This window comes from Phlebotomus papatasi, chromosome 2 (assembly GCF_024763615.1).
Source record: "Phlebotomus papatasi isolate M1 chromosome 2, Ppap_2.1, whole genome shotgun sequence".
Classification (NCBI taxonomy): Eukaryota; Metazoa; Arthropoda; class Insecta; order Diptera; family Psychodidae; genus Phlebotomus; species Phlebotomus papatasi.
Window position 1 is genome coordinate 109,044,748 of NC_077223.1, and position 15,419 is coordinate 109,060,166.

A 15,419-nucleotide genomic window follows, 5' to 3' on the forward strand; every position below is an offset into this window, starting at 1 on the left:
CCGATTCTTGTGGATGATTACAAACTATAAGGATGTCCAAATCTAGGATATTTTTTGCAGGATCCCAATTAACTCCTGAGCTAAGATATTCTTGGTCAAAAATCGTGAATTTTCGATTTTCTGCTTCCTTGCAGATATTGTGACTTTTTTCATATTTCTAGACCCGAATAAGGAAAAACCTCTCGGGACCAATAAGTATGATAACTAACAATTACAGATTGCATAAATTTGAAAAACAATTCTTTCTTAAATTTTCATAAAACTTGTTCAAACTTTATGGGTACTCTCGTCCCCAAAAATATAGAGGTCAAATGTAAGGTTATCCCGCCAATGCCCGCCATTTGCTTTTTGACACCAACCTTGTAAGAAAATTCCAAGCGGGAGCGACATTTTTGCCAATATGGCCGATAATTTTGACATTTGGCAGCGAGGGAGATTGCTTTCGAGGAAGTTTTTCCTATTCTTCCAGATTTTGGTGAATTCTGATTGTCCAGGAAGTGTTTTTTTGGCTCTTGAGAAAGCTTAATGTATCTGTAATAACATCGTGTTGAGAGAAATGTGTGTTAAAGTGTTATTCTGTGAAATATTTTGAGGAATCTGTTGGCAAGCAGGAGCTGGGTGTCTTTTTTAGCACTTCCTGGACATCGCACAAGATACTGGTTAATAATTCTTCTTGTTTTAGTGATCAACATTGTAAAGGAGTCATTTGACACGCAAAAATAATTCACAAAATTGATATTATTGGCTTTTGGAAAATTGAAATTTATCCAAGTTTGTCTCATTTTCGTTCTTTTGGGGACGAGAGTACCCATGAGTTTTCCAATTTCCCAGATGCGGAAAAAATTCTTTCTCTGCAAAAGTATCATATTTGACCACTAAGACTTACAATAAAGTGAGTTTTACTGAAATTCGTTCGCTGGATATGTTGTGGTCCGGAAAGAGTTAAGGAAATTGGTCAAGGTTCTATTCTTGGACCATTTTTATTCTCTATTTATTAATGATTTGCCCTTTGTATTGCGCAAATGTCCATACCGGACCTCTCGCATATGGAACATGCTTATTCCTAGCTCGAGCACTGTTATTGCCATTTTTACTTGTGGAGCAGAGCTGTTTTTCTTGTCAGACGGTGACAAGAAAAAAAAATTAATATAGAAATGCATTAACAAACAGTACTTTTTGGCCAGAGTTCTTCAATAAATGATTAGAATATTAAAAAAAAAATCTTAATAAAACAAATTAAAGTTTTATTCTGAAAAAGTAGCAAAATGTTTGCAAATTTCCCGCGTCGCAAATTGGTATACAATCAGGCGTATTTCAAAAATGATTTCATAAATTCACTCCCAGAGGTAGGCAAACTTGCATAATCGTCTGTGCATAATTCCGTCAGGTACATAATCCATAATCCCGAAGGACTTAATGCCGGGACTAAGTGTATAATATACTTTGTAAATGGTTTTATATGAGAGAATTAAATTTTAGCAATATTATTTTAAAAGCGATTTTTTCGATAATGCGAAGCATGCGAAACAATTAATATAATGGTTAATTTAGTTTATGATTAAATTATTTAACTTTTGTTGAAGATCAGCAATTGACAATAGCTGTTATTTTGAGGTCGAGCACAGAAAGGGGAAATCTTCTGCTTTATTTTTTACAATGACTATTGGAAGGGGAATTCGAAGTGAGACAAGAAGGGGAAGTTATAGCATGAAGTTGGTTACACTTCCCTCCAAATTGAAGTATGTAAAAAAGCGCTTTATATACAAAAATTTTTATATACCTTTCAATCGAAATCAGCCGAATTTGTCCGACGCTCTTCAGAGTTTTGTTTATTGTGAGAAAAATTGCTTTTTCCCGCGGAAAATCACTGTTTGTGCCCCCAAAAGTCTCTCCGTGTATCCCGTGGGCAGTGTTTGTGTTGTGGTGGTAGTGCTGTGAATCCCAGAGTGGGGCAAATTGGTGTTTTTGGGGGCGACAGCGACACATAACCTCACAAGCTGTGAGGGGGACCTTGGGAGGGTTTTTCTGTGGCTCTCCCGGCAGCTGGGTGCTCCGGGAAGTGTTTAGTGGACTGGTGGGGTGTGCGGGAAGGTCACCCGGGTGACCAGATGGCGAAAATGTCAGAATATCGATGTGTAAATTACTATGAACTGTGTCGCTTGTGCACTGGAAGTCATGGGACAAAGGTGCACATCTTCTCGGAGGATGGGAAGAAGAGGAATCTCTTCAGCAAGATCACCGGCTGCCTACCCATTCAGCTGAGTGAGAAGGACAAGCTGCCGAAGATTGTGTGTGGGCAGTGCCTGCAGCAAGTGGAATCCATTATGGAGTTCCGGGAAACTTGTCAGAATGCCCAGGCGATGCTGGAGAGTTGTCTCAATTCCTCCAAGTTGCGCAACGAGGGTAAGGTGTACATTAAGGATGTTGTGGCAAAGCGCAATGTTCTGCCAACAACGCCGGCTCTGGTGACTGTGAGGCAGGCTTCAGTGCCGAATTCCGTGAAGACAGTGTCTGCCATTCCGGCCAGCAATGTCACACAGATTAGCACGCAGAACAGTGACTTTCTCAGCAGCATCATCCAGGCCGTGGGCATTCCGGTAAACAATCAACAGAATTGCCTGAGATTGGCTCCTCTTTCTCATCCATCTTGTGATCTCTTGCAGTCCGTGGAGGAGGGTGCTCTGGAGCAAGCCACAACGCAATTGACGCCTCAGTATACGCTCACCCTCGATGGACAGACACTCAAGGCTAATCCCATTCAGTACAAGATCAAGGAGGACCCGCCAACAGCTACTCTGGTCACCACTGAGCAGCAGCAGCAGCAGCAATCGTAAGTCCTTCCCTTCTATTTTTTTTTAACTACAGTAGACTCTCTCTCAATCGGGAATATGGGGCAAAATGCCATCCGGTTTAGCGATAGAATTGAGCGTCAAAGCCTTTGTAAATTTCACAAAAAGCGCTCAATTATAAAGGATCACGATAAAATAGGAAGAACTACAGCGAATTTGAGCAAATTAGCTTCATAATTAAACGTGAAAATTGTCAACAAAATTTGTCGCCCGATTGAAAAAGAGCCGATTGAGTGAGAGTCTACTGTATTCCCCGGAAACGTTAGTTCACTATTCTTAAAATCCTTAAAGATCTTGATATTTACGGTAGACTAGCCTAATTATCGACTTTTCTCCGTTTTGGTTCCTGTCACGACTGTTTGGTGGTTTCAGAACATGACTTGGAAAAACAGTCGAGACAGGAACCATCACAAAGAAAAGTCGATAATGTAGAAGCACATGAGAACAGTCATGTTCATAAAAAAAAGTTTTTCCCTTTTCATTTTTCAAAGGAAAAGCTGCTTAATTTAGAAATTTTTCCTGTGATTTATTCTTTTAATTAGAAAAAGAACCTTCCAGGCTTTGATTGAATTAGACTATTCTACCCTACAAAGATTTAATTACCACCAAAAAAGTCTTAAATTAATTAAATAAAATAATAAATTAAAAATAAAATTCCAAATGAAAGTCAGAATAAAAAGAATGATTGACTTGTATTTTTATTTAGCTCAATCAAAATTATAAGCGATTCTGGGGTAATTGAGGTTATTTTAAAATGCAGGTAATAAATGAGGTTATGGGAATGCAGAAACAAAAAAATGTTTTTTTTGTTTTAGTAAAAACTTTCGTTCGCACTTTAAAAGAGGTAAATATGCAAAATTTATGTCATTGAGGTTATGAGAGCGGTTTATTAGTTTAGGTTCGGTTACTTTTGGTTGATGAGAATAAAACACGGGTGAAGATGGTTAAGACCTGGTTAGGATTTATTCCTTTTTACTCTTCACAACTGATCCGATTTGTCCAATTGATCTCAATACCTAAGGAAGGGATAAAAAAAGAGTAAAGAGTAAAAAGGAATAAATCCTAACCAGGTCTAAATCCGTATTTTATTCTCATTAATTGAGGTTAATTGAGGTTATGTAAACGAATAGTTGCTTCGGTCTCTACACAAAGCTAAGATATATTCCAGATATTGAAATTAGAGTGAATAATTTGTTTGAACCCTAAAAGAATGAATAAAGTCAATAAAATAAGTGAAATACGGAATTATTGAGGTTATGGCAGAAGTACTTATCTGCTTTCCGCCCAATAACAAAATATTTAGACAAATATAAACAGAACATTGGCACAAAACTCACTTTTGAGTTTGAATGTGTCAGATAAATGTAAAAAAAAAACTATATAATATAAATCCTAAGACATATCAGATTTAATTTATTGAGGTTATATATGTTGTAAGATTTCTTTGACAAGTCTGTCGTCTTAACTCTTTAACGACGAGACACTTTTTACGGACTGAAAATCAACAATAAAAATTAAACTGAGAAACATAATCAATGATAAGTCTTACATCTAACCTTGGAAAGTCCAACAGAGTCTGATTCGTTGTATTTTGTGCTTCTATGAACGATAGGGACAAAAATAGCCCAAAAATATAAATAATTTTTCTGACAATACCAATGAATAATATTTGTAGCTTTAATGAAAAATATTACGTATGAGTATTGTAGTTTTTATTGCCAAAAGGGTTTTGCTTTAAAAAAAAATAGAAGTATAAAAAAAATAAAATCAATTATGAATTTGAGAATTTAAAAATCCGCCATTTTTGAGCTTAAATATTTACTACATGGCAAATAGCTAGAGACTTGCAAAAAATATTCTAGATTCCTTCAACCTTCTACTTTACAATTATGTACAGACATGAGAAAAAAATAACTTTAAGTAGCCAGGAAAAATTATTTTCTTTATGGGACACCGGTGTTCCAATCGTCCTTAAAGGGTAAAAAGATAATCAGATGAAATTGCGATTTTCTTAACCTGAAGGCTTTCATTTGAGCGTAAAACGAGAATGAGAGAGATATAATGATAATAAAGAAAAGAATTTTTTAGGCATTTGAGGTTATGTCAAGAATTTACTAACTCTTGCAACTTTGGAGATATTTAAGTGAATTTAAATGCTCTAAAAACGTATGTTTTGTGTGAAAATCTTTTTTTTTTGTTAAAGTGCAAGTGCGGATTTTTGCGGGACGTGGAAATTTTTCGCGCGATTTTTGCGAGGCGCGGAATTTTCCGCGGATTTTCGCTATAGCCAACGGGCGCAGCAATTCCACTGGATTTTCAGCAGCCTTTTCTGTCATGTCCGCTGATTTTTCCGCTAAAAATCTGCGTGGATTTCCCTGAATTTTACCGCTCAAAATCCACGTAAGCTTCCGAGATGGAATTTGACGCTAAATTTCTTCCTAGCGTTCCATGGACGTTTGCGGAACTCTGTAAGGACCGTCTAATAAGAAATTTCCGCGAGATTCCATGGACTTTTCTCTGACGAATATTTCCACGGATTTTCCTATGGATTATTAGCGTATAATCGGAAGTCAGCCCTTTAAAAATTCGGAAAAATCATTTTTATTTCCACGAAATTCTCCGTGGAAATTTCCATGCAACGACCTTAGTCGCTTCCGTGGTTTAATATTACGGAATTCCACGACTTCTCCAGTGGATTGTTTTTAAAATATTTTTTTTTCAAAATAATTCCTAAAATTGATTAAAAATGGCGTGGAATTTTCATAGAGAATTTCCACAAAAAAAAAAAACATTCACAAATAAATGGACTATAAGTGCCAATTGGCAACTTGGAACTTGGAGAGTATTCATCTATCAGACGAACACTCAATTATTCTACTTTTCAGTTGAAAATATTGCTACCATATCGTTCATTTGAGTATATGTTTAGCTCGCAAGAATTATAGCGTTAGGGCGAAAAATAATTGCGAAATTTTCGCGTTTACCTCCATGGAGTCTTAGCCGGAAAGTTATCAGAAAATATACTCGGAATATTCAATTGAAATTTTGAATCAATTTCCAGAGAATACTCTCAGATATGTTGCAAGAAAATTCCTCGGACTTTTTTTGCAGGAAATCCACGCGAAAAGAAGCTGATAACTCCGCAGAATGCCAAGCGGAATATTAGCGTTTAATAGCAGAAAAGTTCCATGGATTTTTCCGTTACTGTGAAACTTTGCAGCCGATCGGCTACAGGGCTCCTTGTTTTCATTTTTAAATGAAATTTCGCATATCTCAAGCCTAAAGGAGACTCTAATGTGGTGTAAAGTTTCAGCCGTCTATCTCTCATAGTTTCCGAGATAATCGACTTTAAGGTTTTCACCTTTTTTGAGCAACTAATTGAACCAAATTAGCATTGGTTCTAAAATGAAGGAAGTTTGCCTGGAACTTGTCTGGTATGAGTCTTGGCTAAACTTTTTCTAGTTTAACTAATATCGTTGTTTTATGTTTCTAATTTGGTAATAGTACTGATTCCAATTGAATTTCCAGTATGTTGATGCCGAAATATCATTCTCTGAATCTTTCTTTAGTGCATTCGCTCAAGTTGATGAGTTTCTGAAGCTAAAGACAACAACACAAATCGGCTCAACACAAATCACTCGGCGAACAGTCAAAGCAGCCGTGAAGCCTCCAGAGCCTCCGAAGGCCAAAAAGCCCAAGATTAACTTGGTTCTGGCCACGCCCACAGCTTCGCAGCAACAAGCGAAAGTCGTCACGACGCCCTCTATCACCACAACGCCCATGGCAGTCAGTACGAGTCCCACGAAAACGGTTCAGCTGCAGGACCTGAAGATCTTCTCGCCCACCAACAAATGCTTCCTGCCCATCACATTGAAGGACGGCAGCTCGGATCAGCAGATTCTCACGCAGATTGACACCAAGAATATCGTACTGCCCACAGCTTTCCTGCAGATGAAGCTACAACCGCAACTGACGACAGTTGATGGGCAGCCTGTTGTGCAATTGACTCCTGCTGCAATTCCCACGAGTTTATCCATCTCTTCGGCTCCGCAGACCGCTCAAATCCAGACGGCACAGACGTCTACGGTGTCCTCGAGCCTGGCAGAAGCTGTCCAAAATGCCGAGATCATCTTCACGACGTCGTCAGCGCAATTCCAGCAGCAGACACAGCAGCAGGTTTGTCCTCTTTTCTTCCTTTCCAGCCGTCCCAACTTCTTAAGCAAAATGATATTTAAATATTAGGTTCAACCGGTAAGTCAGGCCTCAACTGTGCGAATTACTCCGCTTTCGAGTCCAGTCTCTAGCAGTCCGGCTGTTCAGAAGGCTCCACCACCCGCCACAATCACCATCCAGACATCTCCTCCCAAGCCACAGATGGCCAAGGTTACTCAACAACAAGTTCAGCAGCAGCAGCAGCAGCAGCCCAGGAGGATCACCATCACGAAGAAGGTCACACAAACGCCAACAACTCAAGTGCAAATAAAGACAGAACCTGGAAAAGTCGCAACATCGGCTGCAGTTGTCACGACAGCATCTGCAACGACAACAACAGCAACAACAACAACCAGCATCCGGACGGCTAACATTCCGCCCAATTGCACCACTTGTGACACCTGCGGCAAGACCTTCAAGCGCAAGGAGCATCTGATTCAGCATCTCAAGCTTCATGCTGGTCTCAGGCCGTTTAAATGCGAAGAAGTTGGCTGCAACAAGACCTTCAGTCGCAAGGAGCATCTCATGAGGCATGTCGTATCGCACACGGGCAAGAAAATGTTCAGCTGTGAATTCTGCCACAAGTTCTTCTCGCGCAAGGACAACCTCAATAAACACAAGAGGTCAGTACTATTCTGAATATCGAAATAGTAGCTGCTTCGTAAGCTTTGTACAATTCGGAGTATCGAAATAATAACTACTTCGCACGTTTCGGAGTATCGAAATGATAGAAATAGTAGTTGCTTCGTACGATTCAGAGCATCGAAATAGAAGATCTATACACTTCGGAGTATCGAAATAGTAGCTACTTCGTACGCTACGGAGTATCGAAATAGTAGCTACTTCATACGCTACAGAGTATCGAAATAATAATTACTTCGTACGAATCGGAGTATCGAAACAGCAGCAAGTCCTATACGTTTCGGAGTATCGAAATAGTAGCTACTTCGTCCAATACGGAGTATCGAAATAGTAGTTGCTTCGTACGATTCAAAGCATCGAAATAGAAGATCTATACACATCGGAGTATCGAAGTAGAAGGCGCTTCGTACGATCAGGAGTATCGAAATAGTAGCTACTTCGTACGCTTCGGAGTATCGAAATAGTATCTACTTCGTACGCTACGGAGTATCGAAATAATAACTACTTTGTACGATTCGGAGTATCGAAACAGCAGCAAGTCCTATACGTTCCGGAGTATCGAAATAGTAGCTACTTCCTGCAATTCGAAGTATCGAAATAGTAGCTACTTCGTACACTACGGAGTATCGAAATAATAACTACTTCGTACGATTCGCAGTATTGGAATAGCAGCAAGTATATACGCTTCGGAGTATCGCAATAGTAGCTAGTTTCTAAGGTCCGGAGTATCGAGAGCTACTTTCTACGATTCGGAGTATCGAAATATGATCAGATCTATACGCTTCGGAGTATCCAAATGGTAGGTGCTTCGTACGATCCAGAGTATCGAAATAGTATCTTTTATATGCTTCGGAGTATTGAAATAGTTTCTATTTGGTACGATCTGGAGTATCGAAATAATAACTACTTCGTACGATTCGGGGTATTTAATAGCAGATCTATACGCTTTAGAGTATCAAAATAGTAGCTACTTTGTACGATTCGAAGTATCGAAAGTTTCTTCTTACAATTCAGAGTATCGAAATAGTAGCCAGTTCGTACGATCCGGAGTATCGAAATAGTATCTACTTCATACGCTACGGAGTATCGAAATAGTACCTACTTCGTACGATCCGGAGTATCGGAAAAGTAGGAAGTATATACGCTTCGGAATATCGCAATAGTAGCTACTTTCCACGATTCGGAGCATTTGAAATATCGAAAGCTACTTTGTACGATTCGGAGTATCAAAATATCATGAGATCTATACTCTTCGGAGTATCGAAATAGTAGCTACTTCGTACGATTCGTGGTATTGAATTAGTAGTAGGTCTATACGCTTCAGTGTATCGAAGTAGTACCTACTTCGCATGAACCAGAATCCGTAGTATCGAAATAGTAGCTGCTTTTATACGATTCTAAACTTCCTTAAAGCGTTTTAGTGAGATCCTTTCTAATCCTTCAGAACCCATTCTGAGTATGTGAACAACGGTCCGTTCTACTGCGAAATCTGCCAGAAGAGTTTCGTGGTGAAGATGTACTACGTGCAACACAAGGCGATGCACGAAAAGGACGGCACAGCTGGAAGTGTTGACGATTCAAAGGTAAGACCAAAAGTCGTCCACTCTGTCCCTTTTCCTTGTGGCATAACTTCACACTTTCCAGCCGATCGCGACGTTGGTGAAGAAGGAGGCGGATGATGGAACGCAGGCGTCCAATGGAGCGGGAGAGAGTGGAGTTGAGGCTGAAGATGTGGGTCAGAGTGGTGGGGAGCAGGATGATCAGGGAGCTGAGGAGCAGAGTGTGGAGGATTCGACGATGGTCGTGAGTACGACACCATCGAGTCAGGCCCAAATCATGCAAGTACACTTTACGCCCGTGACCTCGGGTCAGGGATCTGGGGGAGGGGGAAGTGGGATGGGATCTCATGACACAACAGTCCTTACTTTGCCCTCAAACATCTCAAATTTTGTCACTCTCAATTCAACTCAATTTGTGGCATCTTCGGATGTCATGCAGCACTTTAAGATTGAGAACAACTGAAGGGTGTTCGCGAGGGAGACAAACACCACTCAAAGTGATATAATTTTTCTTCAATCTTAATGAAAAAATTTTTACACAATTCCCTTCTGTTCCTCTGACTTCCTTTGCGTGGATTATTATCTCACGGAAAGGAAGCGAAGGGATTGATGCTCTGTTCACGATTTGCAGGATATGCTACGGGTTTTTGAAGAAGATTTTTTTTCAGCCAATGGGAAGTGAGAGTGATCAATATGGCTGACACTTTCTAGCATTCTATTAGCTAATACACTTCTGTCAAGTTTGACAGTTTTTGCGAGATGCAAAGCTGGAAAAATTTGAACAGTAATGCAAACTATACTGATGCAAAAAGAGACGATTGACGCATTTTTCTTCCTTTCGAATGTCTTCGGAGAAATAGGAAGAAATATCTCCGAAAAAAAATGGAAAAATAGTAAATGATAGAATAGCAAGCGAGAATTTGTATACAAAAAAAATCACAATTAGACTGGACACACATAAGAAATGCAATCAAAGCTGTCGAGAAAAGGCTAACCAAAGAAAAGACTAACCAAGAACCACTGAAGAAGACACGACAGGTGTCGAAAGCTCTGGTAAATTGTGTGTTTTACTTTTGGATTGCACTCAATACACCGACGCTCACCGGAAGGACATTCTGTCCTGAAATAAGAATATTTTTGAGAACTGTCGTTAGGCTGTTTGTCCTGTTTGTCCGTCTGCGCGTCTGTCCGTCCGGGTGTTGTCAGCTCTAGAGGCCAAACGCTGAGAGATAGCGAATTGGGACCTTTAAGCAACCCCCCAAGAAGTCGCCCCAAAGATTGTTAATATGCCCCTCATTTCTTGCTCGAAAACGCGCCATGCGTTTTTTTTTTCATTTTTGTATGTGTTTTAGAGGTTATCCACACAGAAAAAAATATTTTGTAAAATTGTTCGTAAATGTTTGTGAAATCCTATGGAGGACTTACGAAATGCTCGTGAATCGTATAATCCACAAGCAAGTTCGTAAAATTTTGTACTTTTTTCACAAACATTGTTCGTAAAATGATCATTTGACGAACAGTTTTTGTACTTTTACAAACATTTGTTCGTAAATGTTCGTAAACACACAAAAAATGGGCTCTATTCTGCGAATAAAGATAAAGTTTCAAATCAAAATAAAGATTTTAAAAATTTCAAGATTTGGCATTCTGCGATCTTGGATAAAAAGTCGAAGAAACGCAAATAAAGATTTCAATATCCTAACTGTCACTCATGCCTTGTCATTTTGGCATTTTAGTCAATCAAGCCGATTTCTTGGTAGGAGATATTTTTTCTAGTTAATTTTCACGACAAGGAGTGGAAATTTTCTTTTAAAATTGTGGTGGATGAGGAAAGTCTTTCGGGTGGTATGAATTAGCTTATAAAAATGACAACTTTAAGTGGAAAAGTCCTAGAAATAATTTCACTTTTCTTACACTTCTTAGGTACTTTGAGAAAAAAATATTTCCGGAACAAATAGAGCTTGAAATTGATTGAACACCAAGAAATCAGAGGGAATGTTTTATAAATTTTAGACGATTGGATTAAGGTGCAGAAACCCCGAATTTCATGTTCAATTGTTTTTAATGTAGATTTATGAGTGCACTTTTTGCAAAATTTCTTAGATGGATTTACCGGTTTAAGAATCAGGAAACATCTCGCAGAAAAATAGAGTTAGTTAGTCAAAAATAAAATTTAGACTAACTACATACAGAGATGCAAGGGATCCCTTCAACTTCAAGTCAGTCATAGAGAACCCAGATAACTCTCAGCTACCGGTTCATCATTGTCATTGTCATTAGATCGAAAAATAATGATCATTATATTATAAAACGTATGAGGTTCTAGATCTAGACGAAGAAATTCCTCTAGATCCTAAACCTGAAGCTTCGGCACATAAAGTACCTGTAACAATAACGAGAGCTAGGATTGTGTAGGAAGAAGACGACCATAAAAAAAGAAAACTGGACGTTCTCATGAAAAGTCTAGCCAGACTCATTCAAATAAAAACGGAACGCCAGGCATAGAGAAGAGAAAGTGAGATGATTGAATGATAAAAGCTTGGGAACTCCTTGGCGAACCCTACCTTTACCAATTTCTAAAAATAAGAAATGGATACATAAGGGAAGGGTACAAAAGATCATTTCTCGCTAATAACAACAATTTTAACTGCTCGAATTCCAAGAGAGAAGAGCAGTTTCCATAATCTTTGTTGAACTATAAGATTTAGTGAATAAATTCAGTTTAGATTTTAATTTCATCAAAATATTGCCTTCTTCTGAAATAGTACATATTTTCGAAGTATGACTGAATATAAGTATTTTTTGTTGAAATAAATAAATAAAGTTGTATTTATTGTGTTCCTAATGTATTAGCGTATTACCCTCGTTATACTGCCTCTGCATCTTTAAATTTTCTAATAAATTGAAAGATCTTCCATGGCTTTAATGCTTTTCAAACGAGTTTCAAAACACAAATAAAGATTTCAAAGCACCTCGAGACCACCTTTGAAATCTTTATGAAAAATAAAGAATATTGAGGTTAGAATCACCTTGAAATCTGGGCGCGGAATACCAAATCTTGAAATATTTTTATCCAATTTAAAAATAAAGATATTTAACAGCTTTATTTTGAAATCTTGATTGTAGAATACCAAATCTTTATATTTCAATTTATTTCTTTATATTTATCTTTATCTTTATTCGCAGAATAGAGCCAAATGTGCGTAAAATTTTGTCATTTCTTTGTAAATTTTTGTTTGTCTGCTTTGTGTATTTCAACCAATGTTGAATTTTTAAACAAAAATTGTTGAATTTTCAGACAAAATTTGTTGAATTTTTAAACAAAAGTTGTGTAAAAATTGTTGAATTTCCATTTAAGACATATACTTCAGTCTAGATGCTTTTCATTGGGCAAAAACATTACAAATGTCTAGAAAAAACATTACAGGAAGAAACATTACAGGAAGAAACATTACAAATGTCTAAAAAGGCATAAAAACTAAAATAAACGAAATGAAATGAAAATTCAACAATTTTTGAGTTTACACACAAAAATTCAACAATTTTTAAATTCAACAACTCCAAATTCAACAACTTGAAATTCAACAACTTTAAATTAAACAATTTTAAATTAAACCTAATATTTTGCTGATGTTAAATTTACCGAAGATTTAAATAGGTTCAGTTGATTCGGAGCGTTCGAAGCTATAGTCACTAATAAGTATCAAAAACAGGGAGAAAAATTGTTCTGTCTACATTACGTGCACAGAAGCAAACTGATAAGAAGTACCCGATGAATAAGAATAAGTTCAAAAGAATTGTATCAGATTGCTCAACTGAGCAATCTACTGATTATACTGATTATACATGATTATACTAAGCTGAAGTTAGCCGAAGGAAATTGCTATAAATTCCTAAGATTAGCGGAGACACATACCATAAAAGCTAGTTGTTTGACCTCTTGATAGGTTTTCCAAAACTAAAATTTTCTTATGAATTTATAAAAAATTGCAGAATAAAAACACGCAATTTGAATTTAAAAGAAAATTGCAAAAATGCGTTTAAGATTCTCGTAATTTTTACGATCATGTAGGTTTGTGTATCTGCTAACTATAATTTTTTCTTTGCATTGTCAGCCATATTATTAAGATACTCCTTTTCCATTGGCTGATAGATTTTTTTCCAAAAAAAAAACCTTTTGCAGATTTTCTTCACGTGAATGGGACTTTAGGGAAGTGTTCTAAATGTATTTCTCAGTGTGTGTGTTTTAATTGTGTGTTTCATTGTGAAGAAAAACAAAACAAAAAAAAAACATTTAAAAAGATTTTAAAAGAAAAATCTGATTGTGTGGTAATTTAAGGAGTAAAATGCGATATTCAATGATTGTTGTGAAGAATTAAAACAAAAAAGATAAAAGTAGTTTAAAAGAAGGAGAAGAAAAAAGTGAAGTGAAAATGCAAAAAAGATAATCCAAGAAAGGATAAAAGAAATAGTTAAAAGGAAGAAAAGTCTTAAATCTAAACTAGTAATTTAGTGTTTTTTTGTGTAAAATGTATCTCAAAAAATAATTTAGGTAAAAAAAATTCAGAAAGTCTCATAGTATAAAAAAAGGAAAATTACATTGCAAAAAGAGATATTTCATCACAAAAATTTAATCTCAATTCTTGCGAAGCACACACAAAAACAAAAAGTTTGCAAGAAAAAATATCACTAACATTTGCATTAGGAAAAAAATAGTGTAAGATATTGTCCTATTATTTATTTATTTTTTTTTTTCAATATTTTTTCTTAGACATTTTGAAGCCACTTTTTGTTGCCATATTTTTTTTAAAGGGGCTCTCTTCACTTTAATATTTTTTTTGTAGCATAAAAAAAGAAGCCCCAAGAAGAATAAACTTGAATTTAAATCAAATTGATTGTGAAGTAATTCTTATTTATTGTGTAAAATTTACCACAAGAATTTTCAACTGATTAAGTCGCGATTTACACCTGAATCTGTGTCAACACAATTTAATTGCTCACTTCAAAAGCCCCTTTTCCAGTTGCAATTTACCAAGTATTTTTCTTTGAGAAACAAATATTTTATTTTAATTATTTCTAAACCCCAGAGAAAATAATATATATATATATATAGAACATATTTTCAGCAAAATGTCAATGGATAAAATTCACCCCAAAAAATCGCGTGTAAATATTCTAAAAATGAAACAAAAATTGCTTTTTTTCTAATGTTTCTCTCATTCACTCTCTCTCTCAAGAGTAAATTTTTAATACAGTTGTAGTGTAAAAATATAGTTGAACATTTAGAATTTACATTTGAAAAAGCATTATGTAACTAATAAGGAATCATAAATTGGAGAGACTACGGAATGCTGATTTGTTGCAAAAGTTTAAGGATTTTCTTTTCCGGACAAAATACTGCAGAATTTAACAGAATTTAAAGGAATTAATGTCAAGTGCACAATAGGTTAGTAAAAATTGAGGTTATATTCAGAAATAACCTCAAAGAAATTTGAGGTTAAACTGCGTTTTTCAGGGCGGAAAGATAACCTAGTAAAGTTTGTTTTACTGAAGGAAAAGTTACTAAAACCTTTTTTTTTATTTTAAATTTAAAACCACTGCTCGGTGATAAACGAAAATATTAAATATGGCTTTTGAGGTTAGGTCACTTATAAAAAGAATATTTTCGTTTTGTACCATAGCCATTTTCGAAGAAATTCTCTTAAAAAAGGTTCGTTCCATTCGAAATTCGAACAGCTTTTCGGAGGTTTTGTTCAATCTAACCTTTAGAAATGACTTCAAACAAATTTGAGGTTAAAGGGTGTTTTTCAGGCCGGCAATATAACCTCGCAAAATTGATTTAACTGAACAAAAAGTTCTTAAATCTGAATTTGAAGTTTAAAGTCACCTAATTTTTAATAACAATTGCTTGCCTGTCGTAAAAGTTAGGAAATATGGCTTTTCAGGTTATGTCAATGTCATTTATAACTTCGAAAGACTTTGAGGTTAAAATGTTTCCTTAAATGTGAAAAAACAACCTAGCACATTTTTTTTTTACTGAAGAAAAAAGTGCTAAATATTTTTTAATAAAATTTTTAATAAAAACTAACCTCTCTGAGAGAAAAAGTTAAGAAATACAGCTTTTCAGGTTATGTCAATTACATGAAATATTGTTGGT

General features: G+C 36.2%; 1 protein-coding gene across 8 annotated transcripts; it reads left to right on the plus strand.

Moving 5' to 3' along the window:
* Positions 1 to 1,764: 1,764 nt before the first annotated feature.
* On the plus strand, positions 1,765 to 14,153 carry LOC129800770 (zinc finger protein 236-like). Of its 8 annotated transcripts, none has more exons than XM_055845397.1 (7): positions 1,765 to 2,597; positions 2,664 to 2,830; positions 6,419 to 7,025; positions 7,092 to 7,684; positions 9,148 to 9,286; positions 9,348 to 9,545; positions 13,446 to 14,153. In XM_055845397.1, the coding sequence occupies exons 1-7, from the start codon at positions 2,109 to 2,111 to the stop codon at positions 13,458 to 13,460; spliced, it is 2,208 nt and encodes a 735-aa protein (XP_055701372.1). In that variant the 5' UTR covers positions 1,765 to 2,108; the 3' UTR covers positions 13,461 to 14,153. The 8 variants fall into 8 exon arrangements, with proteins under 8 accessions (XP_055701372.1, XP_055701365.1, XP_055701367.1 ...); XM_055845394.1 differs by having other exon boundaries at positions 1,766 to 2,597; positions 9,348 to 9,541; XM_055845398.1 differs by having other exon boundaries at positions 1,766 to 2,597; positions 9,369 to 9,545.
* Positions 14,154 to 15,419: the final 1,266 nt, after the last annotated feature.